Raw genomic sequence first — 17,813 nt, 5'->3', positions numbered from 1 at the left:
GAAATAAACTTTAAAGAAAATAAGGAAATAATCATTAAAGAAAATAATGAAATAAAAACTTTTATAATTGATAAAAAATTAAATATAACTGTGAAAATAAAGAAATGTAAAACAATTATTATTAAGAGAGACAAGGTGAAAGTTAAACATCTTGATGATAAAAAAGTTTTTAAGAATATGATATGGAAATCATATATTAGAAATGGCAATAAAATTCTTTTTAGAAAAAATAATTCAAAAATAATTTATGATATGAAAAAGTTGTTTATATTGAAAAACAAGGGATTAAAATTTAAAAAAATAAAAATAATTGAAATTTAATATTAATAAAAAATTATTATATAAACGCTACAATTAAAGATATTTAAAAAAAAAGATAAAATTGAAAATTAATATTGATAAAAATTATTATATAAAACGCTATTATTTAAAACGCAATATTTATAATATAATAAAATTAAAATAAAACGCGACCAATTATTTATTTCATTCCAAATATTCAATATTTGATTAATTTATTCTGTTTCAAATAATCTTATCAAATTCGTTAAATTAATTCTATTTCGATTATTCGACGATTCTTGTTTTATTACGACGTTATTCAATAAATAATACCTGCATTCTATAATCATTCAAAATCTTCTCATATATATTTAATAACAAACAATGATAATAATTAACAGAACAATGACATATAATTGTCATTGTAACAGAAGGATGACAAAGTAAAATCATATGACAACTAAACCGTTTATCAAAGATTTGGAGGGAGTAAGACAAGATAAGAAAGTTTACGAACAAATACTCAGATGATGCCATATATTGAGAACAACAGACTTTATGATAATAATTACAAACATTAGTTTAGACAACCATGGCAGATTTGACCATATTATGGCAACCAAAGATTTATCAACTAAAATAACTTTCATTTTCCAAGAGGAAACTATGACAGATTTTCTGATCAAAATAGATAAGAAACTCCTTGAACACGAAAGATTTATGTCTAAAGAGAACCTAGGCGGAATTCCTTTAGAGGGTGGAATATTGTGATGTCCTAATTGATCGCTATCTTAACTAAAAGATTAATTTTTTTATATTTTTTATATTTTTTATATTAAATTAACTTTAACCTCGCGGACTCGTTTTATAAAATTAACTCAATAATTCGATATAAATTAATTGATAGATTTTGTAAACTATATAAGCGTAGAAATTTATTGTACTTGGAAGTTAAAATATTTTATATATATTTTTATATATCAAAATCTTAAATTTTTAGTTAAATCTTGTCTAACTCCCTGCTAACCTTAACAATAATAGTCAAATTCCATAAAAGTTTAATTATTTATGAAGTCACATGATATATGACAGATGTTACGTTTACCTTTTAGTGATATCGTTGTCAATACGAGACGATTCATTATTCAAATATTCATAATAGTGGACAATTAAGGAAATTACGATCATATTTAATAAAGACATATTAAACTGTTTATATCACCCATTAATATTGTATCTTTGAGGTATTGTTTTTTAAACCATTCGCGTTTAGATTTTATTTTTGAATTAAAATTTTCTGTTATTTCTTATTACCTTAAAATAACTTTTATTATTATTTTGGTAACTTAAATATATTATTTTTTATTACATTAGTGTACATTGACATAAAATAATTTTTATCATTTTTTACTTGCAGTTATATGAGTTTTTTTAATATTATTTTATGTATATATCTGTTAACTTAATACTTATTTTTTTATGAATAAATTGTAAATAGCTTGATGGTATATATACAGAAAGGCATTCTATTTTATGTGAGAATTAAATATCAGAATAATGGATTTAGCTATTTATGATCTTAACAAGACTTCTACTTATTTTACCAAAGATACTTATATATGGCTGCCAGATGAAAAAAATGTATGGATAAGTGCAATGATAATAAGTATTGGCATAAATAATAATTTTATGCTTAAATTTGAAGATGGAAGGGTATTTCTTATACATATATATATATATTTTACATTACTTATTATAGGAAAAATCGGTTAAATTTGATGCAGCTAATCCACCTCAACTGAAGAACCCTGACATTTTTAAATCAGAAGATGATCTAACATCCCTGAGCTTTCTCAATGAGGCTTCAGGTTTGACCAGTTTTTTTTTTGCTTAGACAATGTAAACTTTGATATTATTTATTCAAAAATTTGGCTTATATAAATAATATTCAGTTTTACAATATTGGGTTTTTATTTAACATATTTCAATACTTTTAATTTCTGCCTTGAAAAATATTATTATCAGTTATACATAATTTTAACTCAAAATAATTTGATTTAATATTTTTATATTTAGGATATTATAAAATTAATTGAATTACATTAGGTTTTTGGGAGAAGCAAAATTGTTATTGGGTTTTTATTTAACATATTTCAATACTTTTAATTTCTGCCTTGAAAAATATTATTATCAGTTATACATAATTTTAACTCAAAATAATTTGATTTAATATTTTTATATTTAGGATATTATAAAATTAATTGAATTACATTAGGTTTTTGGGAGAAGCAAAATTGTGCTTAGTAGAGCCAAATTTAATTTGGACAACTTAAATATTTTGTATTTTTAAAAAATTGTGGGCATGTATAAAAAATAAAATTGATTAATCACATATCATGGAAATGATTTATCATACTTATTTATTTTCCAAGGCATATTTTAATGATTATTAGTTTTTAAATTTTTTCCCCAGGATTTATAGTTATTTAGCATCAAAAATTTTTTTTAAAATAAATTGTTAATATAATAAAATTAAAAAACTCTAGGCATATCATCTTTGAACAAAATTTTAATAGATTATTGACCTCATATTTCCTATATTGTTTTGATAAAAAATGATTAGAATAAAAAAAAAATAGAATGATATTTATATTTCTTTATAGGTATTTAAATTGAAATTTATCATTCAAAATTTCTATTCAAATAATGAATAATTTTTGAATAATATTATAATTTTTGGATAATGAATAAAATTTGAATTACCTTTGATAGATTTTGTCAATGATATTTTACAACCTACTCCACCTAAGACATTCAAAAACGAATATGAATTGAAGAGTGCATTATTTGTATGAAGAATAATTTAATATTCATATTTGTACAAATACTATTAGTATTTGATTTAAATAATTCGTTTTTTGAAAATGAAAAATTTCATAAAATATAGTGACAAATTTTTTTTACTGCACCTCTAAATTTAAAAAGAAAAATTGTTAGAATGATTAAATTTTTATTAAAAAACAATAATTATTAGAATAAAAGCACTCATCTAAATAATTCATCAAATATTCTATTATTTCGTTTTTGATTCTAAGAATTATTTATTCAGATTTTAATAAAAAAATAATTTATTACTATTTTATTCAAACCATTCCAAACATAATCGTTTTTAAATAAAGCTAGTCTATCTAATTTTGCCCTTAAATTTATTATTAAAAAAATTAGCCTTGATTTTATAATATTTTGTATTTCAATTCACAAATATCTAAACCCGTTTTTGCCAATCCCTAGCAATCCAATTGCCTTTTGACTCTTTAAATTATTTACAATTAGGGCTTGCCGGATCCACAAATTTTTTACCTATCCGTATTAATACAAAACCGATAACCGATACCTATATTTATATCATTTTAAGTTACTCTCTATCACCAATGTCACAATCACAAAAATTAACAAAAAGCCAACTATTGTTCACGAATGATCAAATATACATCTATATATATTTTTCTCAAAAATTTAATCATCTAATTTATTAAAATATGGGTAATATTTATAAGTTAAAGTAGTTTTCTTAAATATTTCGACAAGATTTTATCACTAATATTATTACTTATGCCTTTGCCAATAGCTCCACGCCTTTATACCATTCTATCGGCAATCTTTTAGCTAATTTTTTTTTTAACGAAAATCTTGAGCAAGCATTTTTGAAAATTAGATCCAATATTTAATATCGCACAACTCTATTTATAATAAAATTTTCCAATTCATTTATCGCAGCAGATAATGTGTGTCATTTTTATAATGACCTTTAAATTTAATATAAATTATTTTTAAAATCTAATCAAATTATAAATTTATTTTAAAAATAAACGATACCACCTTTAAAATAATTATTTATTTAAGAGGGGACAAATATAAAATTAAATTACCTTACTACAAAATAAATAAAAAATATGCCAATTCTTTGTAAAATGAAAATAATTTATTTTTAAAATTTTTTATATAAAATGAATATATATTAAATTTAAAAATACTTTAATGTCAATGTTCTCCTATTAAATAATAATAATTATAAATACAAATTTATGATTTCTTATATCCGAGTGATTTTAGTATAAATTTGATTGTAAAAAAAAACGAGATACCGGCTTTTATTAGCTATTGGCATTACTAATAAAGGTTGGCGCGGCCCATCACGTGGAATTTTTCAATCGCCTTTTTCGGCACGTAATTATTTTTACTCTTTCCTCAAAAAATATTTTGAACAATTTTTTTCCCTGCCCTGCCCGTTAGTCAGGACTGGCCGGCGTCTAAATTACGAATTTCAGAACCTTTTGATCATGATAAAATAATGTAAGCCTTTTATTTTCTTTTGATTTTCGAAGTCAAAAACTATAAAAAAAATTATATGAAAAAAAGAAGGATATATAGGAAATGTTAAATCTCTCCTTCCCATTCCAATCAATTAATTCATTGTTATTTAACACGCGAGAAAAATGTACAATATATGTTTTCACTTTTTTTAAAAAAATATTTATTTATGTCTGTGATATTAGAAACAGAATGTTACCTTAAATATTAGTTACATTATAATAATTTAAAAAATATAAAAATGATTCTATTATATTATATAACGATCTTATGACAATATTCGATAATATAATAATATAAACAATCATCCAAAAGTAGAATGGAGGAAGATTATTAAATGTGACACAAAAGTGAAATTTTTTATTATTAGAATAAAATGTATAATAAATTTCGGAAAAAAATGAAAGGTATGATGATTGTGTTTGTGAAATAATTATATGATATAATCATTATTTTTTAAAAAAATTCTTCAGTTATTGTGATAATTATAATTCTAAAATATATAATAGTTGACTAGATTGGTACCATCAATTTACTTTAAAAAAAAAATAATTTGATATATTCCAGTAGGAGGAAGGAAGAAAAAAGAAAAGAACGAATGGAGAGAAAGATATAATATATAATGAAAAAATATCATGAAAAAATAAATAAGGGTTAAATTTATTTTATTAATCCTGGTATATTTAACAGAGACCTGCAGAGGTACCATATGCACGGCCCTGCCCGGATTTTTTTAAAATATATTTTATTTATTTTTGATTTTTATAGCTAGTAATGGCGATTTCAAATATTTGGTTTTAAAATATACGGGGTCCGGATATATTTAAAAAATTAAAATACGGCCCGGCCCCTGTATCCGGGCTTAGGGCCGGGTCTGCAGGTCTGATATTTATTATTACTAGAAATTGACTGATTAATTTTTTACAAATTCAAGAATTTTAACCTTTAAATTTTTTTTGTAATGTCTTTTGAATTAAAAAAATACTTCTAGGGTTGGCATGATTAATTTTTTTGAATATAAATCACGATTTTAATCAATTTTCCTTTTTTTGCTTGTAATTTAAATAATTATTATTATAAATAAAAACATTTTATTATACCTTATTTTAATATATTTTACATAAGTTGTACTATACTAACCCAGTTTTGAAATGCTATTTATAGGATTTTAAAAATGAATACTTTATATCCAGTTTTTAACTTGAATTTTGTGTTAAAATTTTTTTTTTAAAGAATTTCTGTGTTTATTATTAAATAAAACCATATTTTGCTTATTCTTTTTGCTATGTATAAACTTTTTTTTATATAACGCTAAGTATTTTTGAAAAAGATTTAAAATACCGAGAATTCGGAAATGGATTTTTTAATATAATAAACTCTTATAAAAAATTATTTTACTTATTGTTGCTTATATTTAATGTAAAATCTCTAATTTGCCCTTGTATGTCAATATTTTGATTTTTCACCGATCCGATCCGATATTTTCCGATATTGCTTCAAACCCGATCCGATACAGATCCGACATTTATATTTAATCACCCCCGTTTGAACCAAATGTAATTTAGATATCAATATATTTATGCAAAAAATCGAATTATGAATTTAATTTAATTTTTTTATTTCTACAATTAAGACTATAATAAAAATATATATTTTTGCAAAATTATCTCTGTCTTTTTTAAAATATTTCCATAATTCAGCTACCATATTAAAAAAAAATCTTTTATTTAAAGTATAAATAAAAAAATTGGCGTTATTTAAAAAGATTTAGAATAAATAAAACTTTGGGTGTTCCTTTCTATTTTTATAACAAAAACTTTTAAAATTCTATAAATCTATTTTAGGCTGTGTCCTAAATATCAAAAATTGCATAAAAATTATTTCGCGCAATTTGCGCGAATTTAACGAAAAAAATAATATAAGCCATTTTTAATGGAAAATTAAAATGATGGCCTAAATGATTTTTTCGATTTTGCGCAAATCACATGATTCTTAAAAGTTATACGATTCGTAAAACTTTAATCATTTTTTCCTTAAACTTTTACAATTTGAGGGATTAAAATGGCAACTATTTATTAATGGAAAATATTAGAAGATATAGATATTTATGGTGCACTGGTGATCTTAAATATAGACACCGCTGCTAGCAAAATGAAATTAGAAGAGATTGGGAAGAACTTTGATCTTACATATGAAGAAATAAAGAAAAAATTTTCTGGAATAAAGGCAAAATTTAATAAAATTTATGTTTTTATGTTTAACTATAGCGGTGTCTATAGACTCCAAATTTATAAGAATGTAGTTGAATGTTTCCACATGCATGTGGAACATCTGACGAAATTTGTCAGGATAAGAAGGAATACTATCAAATATTTTAAAAAGTCCTTGATCTTTAGAATTAATTATAAATAATATCATATATACCGGCCTTCTAAAAATCTATGCCTTCTTCTACGCTCAGTCGTATCAACAAATAATATAAAAAATAGAAATTGTAAATCATTCATATCAAACATTTTAAAATTGAAAATAAATATGAATCGGGACATGTTTCGTATCTCCCAAATCTCCCGTAATTTTTGCGATGGCAAAAATTTTAAGAAATTTCTTTTTTGATTTAGAACTACAGCCTTAAAAAAGAAATAAAATTTAAAGAAATCTATTTAGAAAATATTACTAATAATGTAAAATGAATATACATAAGGCTATGTCCTAAATCAAAAAAAAAATTTATTAAAATTTTTGCGAATCGCAAAAATTACGGGAGATTTGGGAGATACGAAACATGTCCCGATTCATACATTTATTTTCAATTTTAAAATGTTTGATCATGAATGATCTTACCAATTTCTATTTTCTATATTATGATGTTGATACGACTGAGCGTAGAAGACGGCATAGATTTCTAGAAGGCTGGTATATATGATCATTATTTATATTATATGTATTAATTCTAGAGATCAAGGACTTCTTAAAATATTTGATAGTATTCCATCTTATCCTGACAAATTTCGTCAGATGTTGCACATGCATGTGGAAACATTCAACTACATTCTTATAAATTTGGAGTCTATAGACACCGCTATAGTTAAACATAAAAACGATTAAAGTTTTATTAAATTGTATGCCTTTATTCCAAAAAATTTTGTCTTTATTTGCTTCATATGTAAGATCGAAAGTTCTTACCAATCTCTTCTAATTTGATTTTGCTAGCAGCGATGTCTCTATATTTAAGATCACTAGTGCACCATAAATATCTATATCTTCTAATATTTTCCATTAATAAATATTCGGTTGCCATTTTAATCCCTCAAATTGTAAAAGTTTAAGTTTTTATGCAATTTTTGATATTTAGGACACAGCCTAACATAAAATAAAATAACAAAAAAAAGAAAAAGAAAAATAAAAAGATCGGATCGAGTTTTACAGGTATCGGCCCGATCCGATATTTCCGGAAAACGCTTAATATCGGCACAGCCCTACTAATTAATATTATTAAATACACAAACTTAATTATACTATAACAAAAATTTTTTTATTTTATATATATAAATATCATTTAAGTGCTGGACACCCTGAAGACTCGATTTTGCCTGCACAAAAAAATTTACACTTATTGCGGTAAAAATATAATTTTTTTAAACATTTTACAGGGTTCTGGACCCGAATTAGAGTTCAGAAATTAAAATTGGTTGGACATTTTGAGATTACCGACCAAACAGAGACCGATTTATGGGCAACCCATCGAATGCGGGGTAATATAGACCAGGAGCGGGTTCGACATCTTTTAGAAAATCGGGTTTTTATTAAGTTCTTATTATCAAATTTTCGCTAAATAGAGTTTAAAATTCCTGAACCCGAATTCGGATCCAGGACCCTGCTTTTTATTTAAAAATGGAAAGCAAAAATTAAGAGTTGAATGCCAAGGCATATTAATATGAAATATTCAATAATCGATCTTATCAGATGTTGGTTGAATTTCTGATAATATTTCCTAATATTTTTTCATCATAATTAGTTTTCTTCTTGGTTTCAGATAACTCAGGTACGATATAATTTTTTAAATCTACAGTTTTTTAGCGGGGTCGGTAAAGCCCATCTGATGTTGAGACTGGTTCAGTTTAGTCAATGCTTAACAGGCTGAACCTAGGTTTGGTACTGGTTTAGAAATTTTTTAGTAATTGCAAATTTAGTGTAAGAAATTTCCGCGATGTTATAGTGAATACATATACTATCCCTTAAGCGTAGCGGGAAGGTGGGGGAAGCAATTGACATATCATCCCGAAGCCAAAAAATGTAAAATATTTTTAAAGAAATATGTTTTTATCAATTGCCAAATATCCCTTCCTTCCTTCCTTCCTTCCTTCCTTCCTTCCTTCCTTCCTTCCTTCCTTCCTTCCTTCCTTCCTTTTAGATGACCTTCTAAGAAACACCGTGGTCGTTGCATACTTTAAAATATATTTTAGAGTTTTATATCAACAAAACTATTAAACAGAAGCAAATATAAGAATTTTTTCTTTATTGCAGAGAATAAAAACGTATGTCAGAAGTAAGACATCAAAGAATCGATTTAAATGGATAAATTGATATACATTGAGAATTTGACCCTCAAAACCGAGAAACATTTTAAAAAATTGGCACCCCGGGATGATTACATTTCCATTTATGGATATTGACTCTTTTAAATCATCATTATTTTTAATTCTATGATATTTTATTTTGATTTACCAGTTAATATACAGCCGATAGCCCGTCAAAGAATGAGATATTTCATCAGAAATAGAAGAAATTTTAAATTTTTGATGAAATATGTATTTGGTACTTTCAACTTTGTAAAAATTATTTCTAATATATTTGTAAATCATATTTTATTTAAGAAATCAATTTCATAATGTTTTAAAAATTTACTTTACAAATTTTTGATACATTTTCATTTAAACATTTGATTTTGTAGTTTATGATCTAAACTATTTTTAAATCATGCTACGCTATGTTGGATTTTACATATATTATTTTTGATTTTTTTATTACCCAACTTTCATCTAGCAAAGTTTAGTTTCGTTTTATTTTCCGATGTAGAAAGCTATGAACTATTGAAGGCATTCTAGAGATACCCAATTTTTGTACTATAATTAAAATGTTATTAAGCCTTCAAATCATCTTCAAAATTTTATTTAAGACACATTTTAAAAATTTGTTGATAATATTAGCAACCCTCTATCACCGCATCTACAAATTAGAGATCATTTTCCATTGAAGAGGGAATGAAAAGTAACTTAATGTAAATGTCTACGCAATCAATAACCCTTGATTTAGTTTTATTAAATATAAATACAGTGTGTTCCGAGATTTTATTCCCAACTATTATTAATATATATTAAAGTATAATGACTAAAAATAATAAATTTATTTTACAAAAATTTGAAAATAGTAATATTTATAATCATTTCTACCCTGTTTTATATTTTATTAACTTTTGACTTATTTCTTACGAGTTTTATATGCAAATACTTTTTTGTTCAATTCATATTATTTTTACCCTCCTTATGTTTTTCGAGATTACAATATTGAAATATTTTTTAATTATTCGCAATTTTAACTCCTTTCCAATAAAGTCACATCATTAATTAGTGTAATAAAAATACACCTAGATTTAAAAAATAAAACTCAATATTAAATTAACTTATATTTTGTTAATTGTAGAATTCTTATGATTTTTGCTTGCATCTTAATTAAATAAACATACTTGATATGATTATAATGATAAAGTTATGAAATACAAAGAAGTTTTTATTTAAACCTCAAAAATAAATATAAAATTTTATAATAAAAACTCGCGGCTGAAGAGAGAAAAATTTATTTTTGAACATCTACTCAAAATACCTGGTTATGCTACTGATTATGCCTAATATTTATACTATTTTGTCCAATATTTTATTATTTATCTTCGAAATTAATAAAATCTGATTTGTTCTAATAAATTTTGTATGATGAGTTCTAATAATTTTTTAAAAAAATTTTCTCATATTTTAAAAAAATATCCCCTACCCGAACTCCATAGAAGAATTCCTGGCAAGGTATATGCAAACCTTTGATTTACCTTTACCTAGTTTAGTTTAGGATATTAATTGTACTTGCATTCATATTTTTGCAAAAATGCATTCGTGCTAACCTTTTCATGGTATCGCTTTCGCGGTTATATTTTTGTGGTAGTAATGCATTCAGGGAAAACGTTTTATGCTAATAATTTGATACGAATTTATTTTAAAATTATTTTATATATAAATGACAATCATTATATATATTTTTTATTGTAAAAAATTTATTTGAACTCTCTGAACCCTTTTTTTAGGGGAGTTCGGATTCAGAATCTTATTCAAGAGGGGTTGTCTTGCACTGAGATTTGGTCGATATATGAATGATCTATTATTATCTTTAAACTACAATAATCTATTTTGTATTCATCATCTAGTCATATATATACTTGGTCAAATCAATATCGGTAATATGCTAATGACGCCTCAAAATAAAAACATTTAAATGGACATATAAAATCAAAATATAATATGACATTAACGCCTTTATAAACATTAAACTTTAAATTGAATAAAACACAATATTTACAATCATGTAACATGCACCACTTAGAATAAAAAAAAATAATAAAAAAACATGTATGAAAACGATGTTATCATGGAAAAATATCCAGGGATCCAAACCGAAACGAATATGGGTTCGGTTCAGGTTTGGATTAAAATTACGGTTCAAGGTTCGGTTCGTAAAAAATAAAGATATCAGTTCGGTTCGAACCTCTAAAAACCGGTTTGAACAGTTTTATATTCAAACCTATATTCAAATTATGTATAGGGAAGAATATTTCTTTTATTTCATCATTAAAATAAAAAACGCATACTTAAAACCTTCATTTTTATTAATTGCACATTAGAAAATAATATTTAATTTATAAATATAACAAATAAATATCAATGATTAATTTTAATATAATCAATATTTAACTTTATTTACTTAAATTTTTTTTATTAATATACATTTTTATGATTCTTCTCACTCAAATTACATCTATAAGGGGATAGTATAAATTTAATCGTTGAAAAACATCTTTCCACACTAACCTGGGTAGCCGGCACTGCCAGTATGATATCAGATTCTGATTTCTCCAATATTTCTAAAATATTCATATTTTTATCTAGGTTCTTTAGAAAAATTAATTAAAATATTTCTAATATTCTCTGATTTTTATAATAGATTTTGATTGTTAACATCTTTTTCTTTAAGAAGACTTTCTACTAAGTCCTCTTCAGATGATAATACATTAACTGGTATTGATTCACTTTCGCTAGAATCCTCCACTCTTATAAATATGTTCTCTAGCTTTTGTTTTTTTCTTCTTCAGTAGAGCACTTGATATCTATATAATAAAAATTAAAAATGAAAAAAATATAAAGTAAAATAAAATTATTAATTAAATTTATATAACATATAATATAATATCTTGAAAACATACCTTAAATCATATATAGGCATGACAAAAAGGTATTGTTGTTTAAAAGTTGTTTTTCTCTAAAATTCATAGCATCTATTATTGAACCAGCAAAGGGTGAAGTAAAAATAGAAATTTCTAATTTAGCTTTAACCATATGCCATAAAAATCCTCTAAAGTAAGCTGCTCAAGTTGTAAGTTTTGGGTCGCAATTTTAATTGGTTTTAGAATATTTACCAACCCTATAATTGCTTCCCATTCCAAAGCTGTTCAATTAAGTTCACTGTATGATACTGAATTCCTCACATATATCTTTTTTTCATTCAATCTCTCTAGCATGTCATAGGTTGATAACCATCTATGGAAATCCAATACAGGTCTTTTTAAATTTAATTATTTTAGTATGATTGATATCGATTTTGTCCTTAGCTTTATGCAGGCATTATGAGCTTTAATAATATTATTAGAAACTGAGCAACTTTCTAATGCATGATCTCCCACAAGTTGTAAGTCTTATACTTATAAAATTATATTGAGAATTATTAAGATTGCTTGTTAATTCATTAGGTACATTTGTGGATCTAGTAGAAACATCCAAATAATCTATATTTTGTATTTGTTCTTCTTCATCATTTTCAGACATTTGATTGTCATCATCTCTTTCCTCCATATTTTACCATCTTAATCAAATTTGCTCCTTTGCCAGTTGTTATAGTGTATATTGTGAAGTTTTGATTTCATATTCATAAAGATGTTTTAAATTGTCTGCAGTGGGCCGTTTAAATATTTCTTTCATTGCGTTCTCAGAACAATTTTTGTTTTTTGAATATACTGAAGATTAATCCCAATAATGGACCTGTCTAGACGAGTAACACAATCAATTTTTAGAGATAACCAACCATTTATTTCTTTGATTATATTTTGCGGAATACTTAAGTCTAATTCTGCAACATTGAATTGAATATTTTGAGAATTAATTTTAATATTACCCATGCCTTCTAATATAGGATCAAGAATGTTTCTAAAATTGCTATCATCAAATAATTTGAATGGTCTGTCATCAAAAGTGACCAACTTTGTACAAGCATTGATTATTATTTTTTTATTTAGTTTTACTGATATTGTTTGTTCTTTTAATGCTTCTTCTATCGTCTGTTAGCTTGTTGACATCTTAGATTTTTTTTATTATATTAAGCTTTTGTTGTGATATTTTGTTAATTTGATAAAATTTTAGTGGGTGGTTTCTTTTAGGTGACGCTCAAGATTTGCTCCATGATTGCCTTTCATATTTATTTGACAATCAATAATATTACATTTTGATGTGTCATTCATAAAATTCATTTATAAAATTCATTCATAAAATTCATTCATAAAATTCATTCATAAAATTCATTCATAAAATTCATTCATTCATTCATTACCACGCCAGAAATTGCACAAGTGCAATTTCATCACCTACCAGGAGTTGTAGCGTGCACCATGTATATTCACTAGTATATAGATCCTATATATGATGTATACCCGTTTTATTATAGTGGACGATACCACTATGTAGTCAGCTAGCATAGTAAAGAAGAGAGGTGTAAGAAAGAGGGGATCTATTAGTTCCGTTACCGGCAAGATAGTGTTAAAAATTTGTAACCAATATTAATAATAATGTACCTGACGCCTGGTTAGATATTTAAGAGATGAAAAAGTAAGTCTTATGTTAGGTAAGTATATCCTTGGAAGATAACGTTATGTCTATATAGCGGGCCCTATTCCGGAGGCATCCAACTTGCTTTTAATTCTAATCTCAATCCTTGAAACCCATTATCCTAAAGAGCTTACTATCGTTTTGTCTGATTTTTTCCTGTTTTTTCCTTCTTTCTACCTTCATTAATTTTTGTCATTCACTAGAGTCAATAGTGTCCCCATAAATCCTTGTTTAAGCGATGCTCGGGATCCTCATTATTTACCACATTATCATTATTATAGTGAACCCGGAATTGTTATCATTATTATTATTCACGATTCTTATGGTTCTTACCAGGATTGAACCTGCGTCCTTGTTCATACTCGTGTTTCCAAGCGTACATCTTACCCATTAGGCCAGCACATAATTGTCAAAATTACAGGGGCATAAAACTAATGTCACACTGTCTAAAACTATACGAAAAAATAATAGAAAAAAGATTAAGAGATATAATCGAAATAGGAGAGACTCAGTTTGGTTTTATGCCTGGAAGATCAAAAACCGATGCTATCCACGCAATTAGGCAAATGAGTGAAAAATACAGGGAAAAGAACAAAAAGCTACACATGGTCTTTCTCGATCTAGAAAAGGCCTTTGATAGAATCCCAAGAAAACTTATCTGGTGGGCGCTACGCCACAAAAATGTTCCCGAAAAATATATAAGAATAATACAGGATATGTATATGGGCCATACAACAATGGTCCGTAGCACAACAGGTACTTCAGCAGGCTTCACAATAGCCGAAGGAGTTCATCAAGGGTCGGCTCTCAGCCCACTTCTCTTCATTACAGTAATAGATGTATTAGCACAGTCTATACCTCAAACAGTCCCGTGGAATATGATATTTGCAGATGATATTGTGATACTTGCCGAATCTAAGGATGAAATGAAAGAAAGACTAGTGAGTTGGATAAATATCCTAGAAACGCACGGATTAAAAGTAAATAGAGAAAAGACGGAGTATATGGTGATAGGAGGAGATGAAACAGAGAGTATTGATATAAATGAATGGCAGATATCGGCAATTGAAAGCTGCAAATATTTGGGCTCCACTATACAAACAAACGGCACAATAGAAAAAGAGATAAAGAGTAAGATTAATCAAGGGTGGCTAAAGTGGAGATCTTTATCTGGAGTGCTATTTGATAAAAGAATCCCACACAAATTAAAGGGAAAAATTTACAGTTCCATAATACAACCAACTATTCTATGTAGTTCGGAAACATGGCCAACCAAAGAATCAGACGAGAGAAGTCTACAAACCATGGAGATGAGAATGCTGAGGATGATTGCTGGGGTAACAAGAAAGGATAAAGTGCGCAGTACAAGAATACCAAGTAGTTTAAAGGTAGTGCCCATTAAGGCTAAGTTAATGGTAAACAGACTTAGGTGGTATGGGCACACAATGAGAAGGCCCATGAACTACATAGGAAATAAAGTTAAGAGTTTGGAAGTGATGGGCAAACGTAAAAGAGGAAGGCCAAAACTTCAATGGGGCCATAAAGTTAGAGCCAATATAAAGAAGTATAAATTAGATAAAAGAGATTGTATTAATAACATAAAGTGGAGAGAGATGTTGAAGGAGCTTACCACCAGAAAAGGTGAAAGCTAAAGAGAAAAAAAATAAATTATTATTCACGGTTCTAAGATCATCATTGCCTTCGTCAAAATCGTTTATCCAGTAAGGAAAGGAAAAAGACAGGGAAAGGAATTATAAAGGGGTGGGGGAGGCAATTTAATAAAATAATAATTATCATCATCCTCATCTTATTTCATTCAATCCATAATTCCAATATAACCTGTGCCGAAACATAAATTGTAATTCAATCCGAGAGAAGAGGTTGGAAATAATACGGTGTGAGAATAGTCTAATACTTCCACGATTGCTGATCTAGTTTAGACCATATTTTTGCATGTATTATAGATGTTCCTTCAAATATTTTTTGTTTTTGCTGAGTGCCAAAAAATCTGTAAACGAAAGATTGATCAAGTCTATGTCCTTCAGACATTTTGTAAGCCAATAGTATTTGGGAGTTCTCTGCCTCCCATAATTTGGGGTCCACTTCATGGACGAAAATATCATATTTCCTTGTGAATGTCTTAAGCAATGACCAAGTAATTCTAATCTCCTCAGAGGAATGAGTCGATTGATAGGTAGGATGTCGCACCTATTCCAGAAGGTTGAATTTGAGGTGTTGTATGGGTAGTATGTTTTAGTAATTCTTCTTAGACATTTGTTTATAAAGTTTTGGGATGTGTTGATATTGCTTTTAGTGTTGCCATGTTTCTAATCCGTATGTTAAGATGGGTATAATTAGGGATTTGAAGAGTCTTATCTTTTGGTTCGTGGATATCTGGTTGGACGACCATAATTTCGTTAGCTGATGGTATCGGGATTTGGCTTTGTTTGTCCTCGACTTAGTATCGAATATTGTGGTGCCTAATGACATTATCCTGGTTCCTAGATACTTAAAATCTGAAACCGTTTCTACCACATTATCATCAAAGTTAAAGGGGTCTGGCGATTAACTTTGTCTTCGAGTAATTGACTTTTAATCCGTATTCATAACAATTATTAACAAACAATGACAGCAAGTTTCTTAGTTTGTACTCAGAGTTCGCTAATATGCATACCTCATCGGCATAGCATAGAAAGTTCAGTGAGTTGTGTATGTTATTATCGCGTTGTTGATTCAGATATCGAGGGTTAAGGGCATAATCTTGTTTAAAGGATTTATTCAGAATATCGTTCATTATTACATTAAATAACATAGGTTATAGAATGCAACTGTTTCAGCCCTCTGTTGGCCTTAAATGGTTGTGATTTTATGTTTAGATGTTGTGGTACCACGTTATGATTGTCGTACATTATTTTTATTAGCGAAATCAGATGTTTATCTATTCATAAGCTTTCCAGTTAGGGCCAGATCTTATGTTTTATAATGGAGTCAAAGGCTTGACTTAAATCAATCATTAAGGAAAATATTGGAGACTTATGCATTCTAGCTTTCTCCAAAATAACCGTAAGCGCCATGGTTAGTTCCGTCGTGTTTCTATCTTCCTATACGATGTGATGGCTTTGAGAGGTTCCTATCGATGATTGGTTTGATCCTGACTGCTATAATATACGTAAACATTTTTAGGGTAACTGGGATCAGTGCAATCTCTCTGTAGTCCTTCAGGCTAGTCGGGTTCTTATTTTTGGGGAAATTCAGAATTATCGAGGTCATCCATTCCTAATAAGTAAAATATTTATATACAGGATTCAATTTTTCTCAAAGCATTATAATTTATAAGCTTAAAATATTAAAAAAATGTTGTAAAATGGCAATATACTAAAGTTTATAAAAATATTGACTGACATTCAATCAAATGTGATTGATAATAATCTTTAATACAATTCAAATAAAAGTTTTTGCAATATACTAGTAATAAATTACACATTATTTTATAATAAAATCATGAGGCTCGAACCGGTTCAGAAGCATTTTAGTGGTTCGGTTTAGGTTCGGCTAGAAATTTTTTAATGTTTAGGTTCGGTTTGAATCCCTGATTGAGACATCGATATCTGGGAGAAAGAGTTAAATAAAAATAATTAGTATACCAACAAATCAAATAAATTGGGTGAGGGGAGGAATCAAACTAGCAATCTAATTTAATTTTTTTTCGTAATTATACCCTTAACTTAGAAAGGTATATGGGCTAATGGGGAGGATCAAAATAGCTATCCATAATAGTTTTTTTTTGTAATTACCCCCGTGACATAGAAATATCTAAGAAAGGTATAATTTACACTATATATATATGCTAATCGGGAGGGTTCAACTCAAAAAAGCTACCCATAATAGTTTTTTTCGTAATAATAACCTTAACAGAAAGTAAGAAAGGTATAAATTACAATATATGTGTTAATTGATATAATA

The 17,813-nt window shown here is 26.8% G+C and overlaps 1 protein-coding gene across 2 annotated transcripts in view; it reads left to right on the top strand.

Annotated features, from left to right (window-relative positions):
* The first annotated feature begins 1,451 nt into the window (after window positions 1–1,451).
* Window positions 1,452–17,813, top strand: part of LOC135925788 (unconventional myosin-Va-like) — a 64,952-nt gene continuing 48,590 nt past the window's right edge. Inside the window, exons 1-4 of one of the 2 annotated variants that reach the window (XM_065461268.1) lie at window positions 1,452–1,526; window positions 1,781–1,995; window positions 2,042–2,150; window positions 8,218–8,274. In XM_065461268.1, coding sequence (XP_065317340.1) covers window positions 1,840–1,995; window positions 2,042–2,150; window positions 8,218–8,274 — 322 coding nt within the window. In that variant the 5' untranslated portion in view covers window positions 1,452–1,526; window positions 1,781–1,839. The remainder of the gene's footprint in view (window positions 1,527–1,780; window positions 1,996–2,041; window positions 2,151–8,217; window positions 8,275–17,813) is intronic. The other variant, XM_065461267.1, reaches the window with a different exon arrangement.

This window comes from Gordionus sp. m RMFG-2023, chromosome 3 (assembly GCF_954871325.1).
Source record: "Gordionus sp. m RMFG-2023 chromosome 3, tfGorSpeb1-WG-v2, whole genome shotgun sequence".
NCBI classification, from domain to species: Eukaryota; Metazoa; Nematomorpha; class Gordioida; order Chordodea; family Parachordodidae; genus Gordionus; species Gordionus sp. m RMFG-2023.
This window is presented reverse-complemented; position numbering and strand designations above follow the sequence as displayed.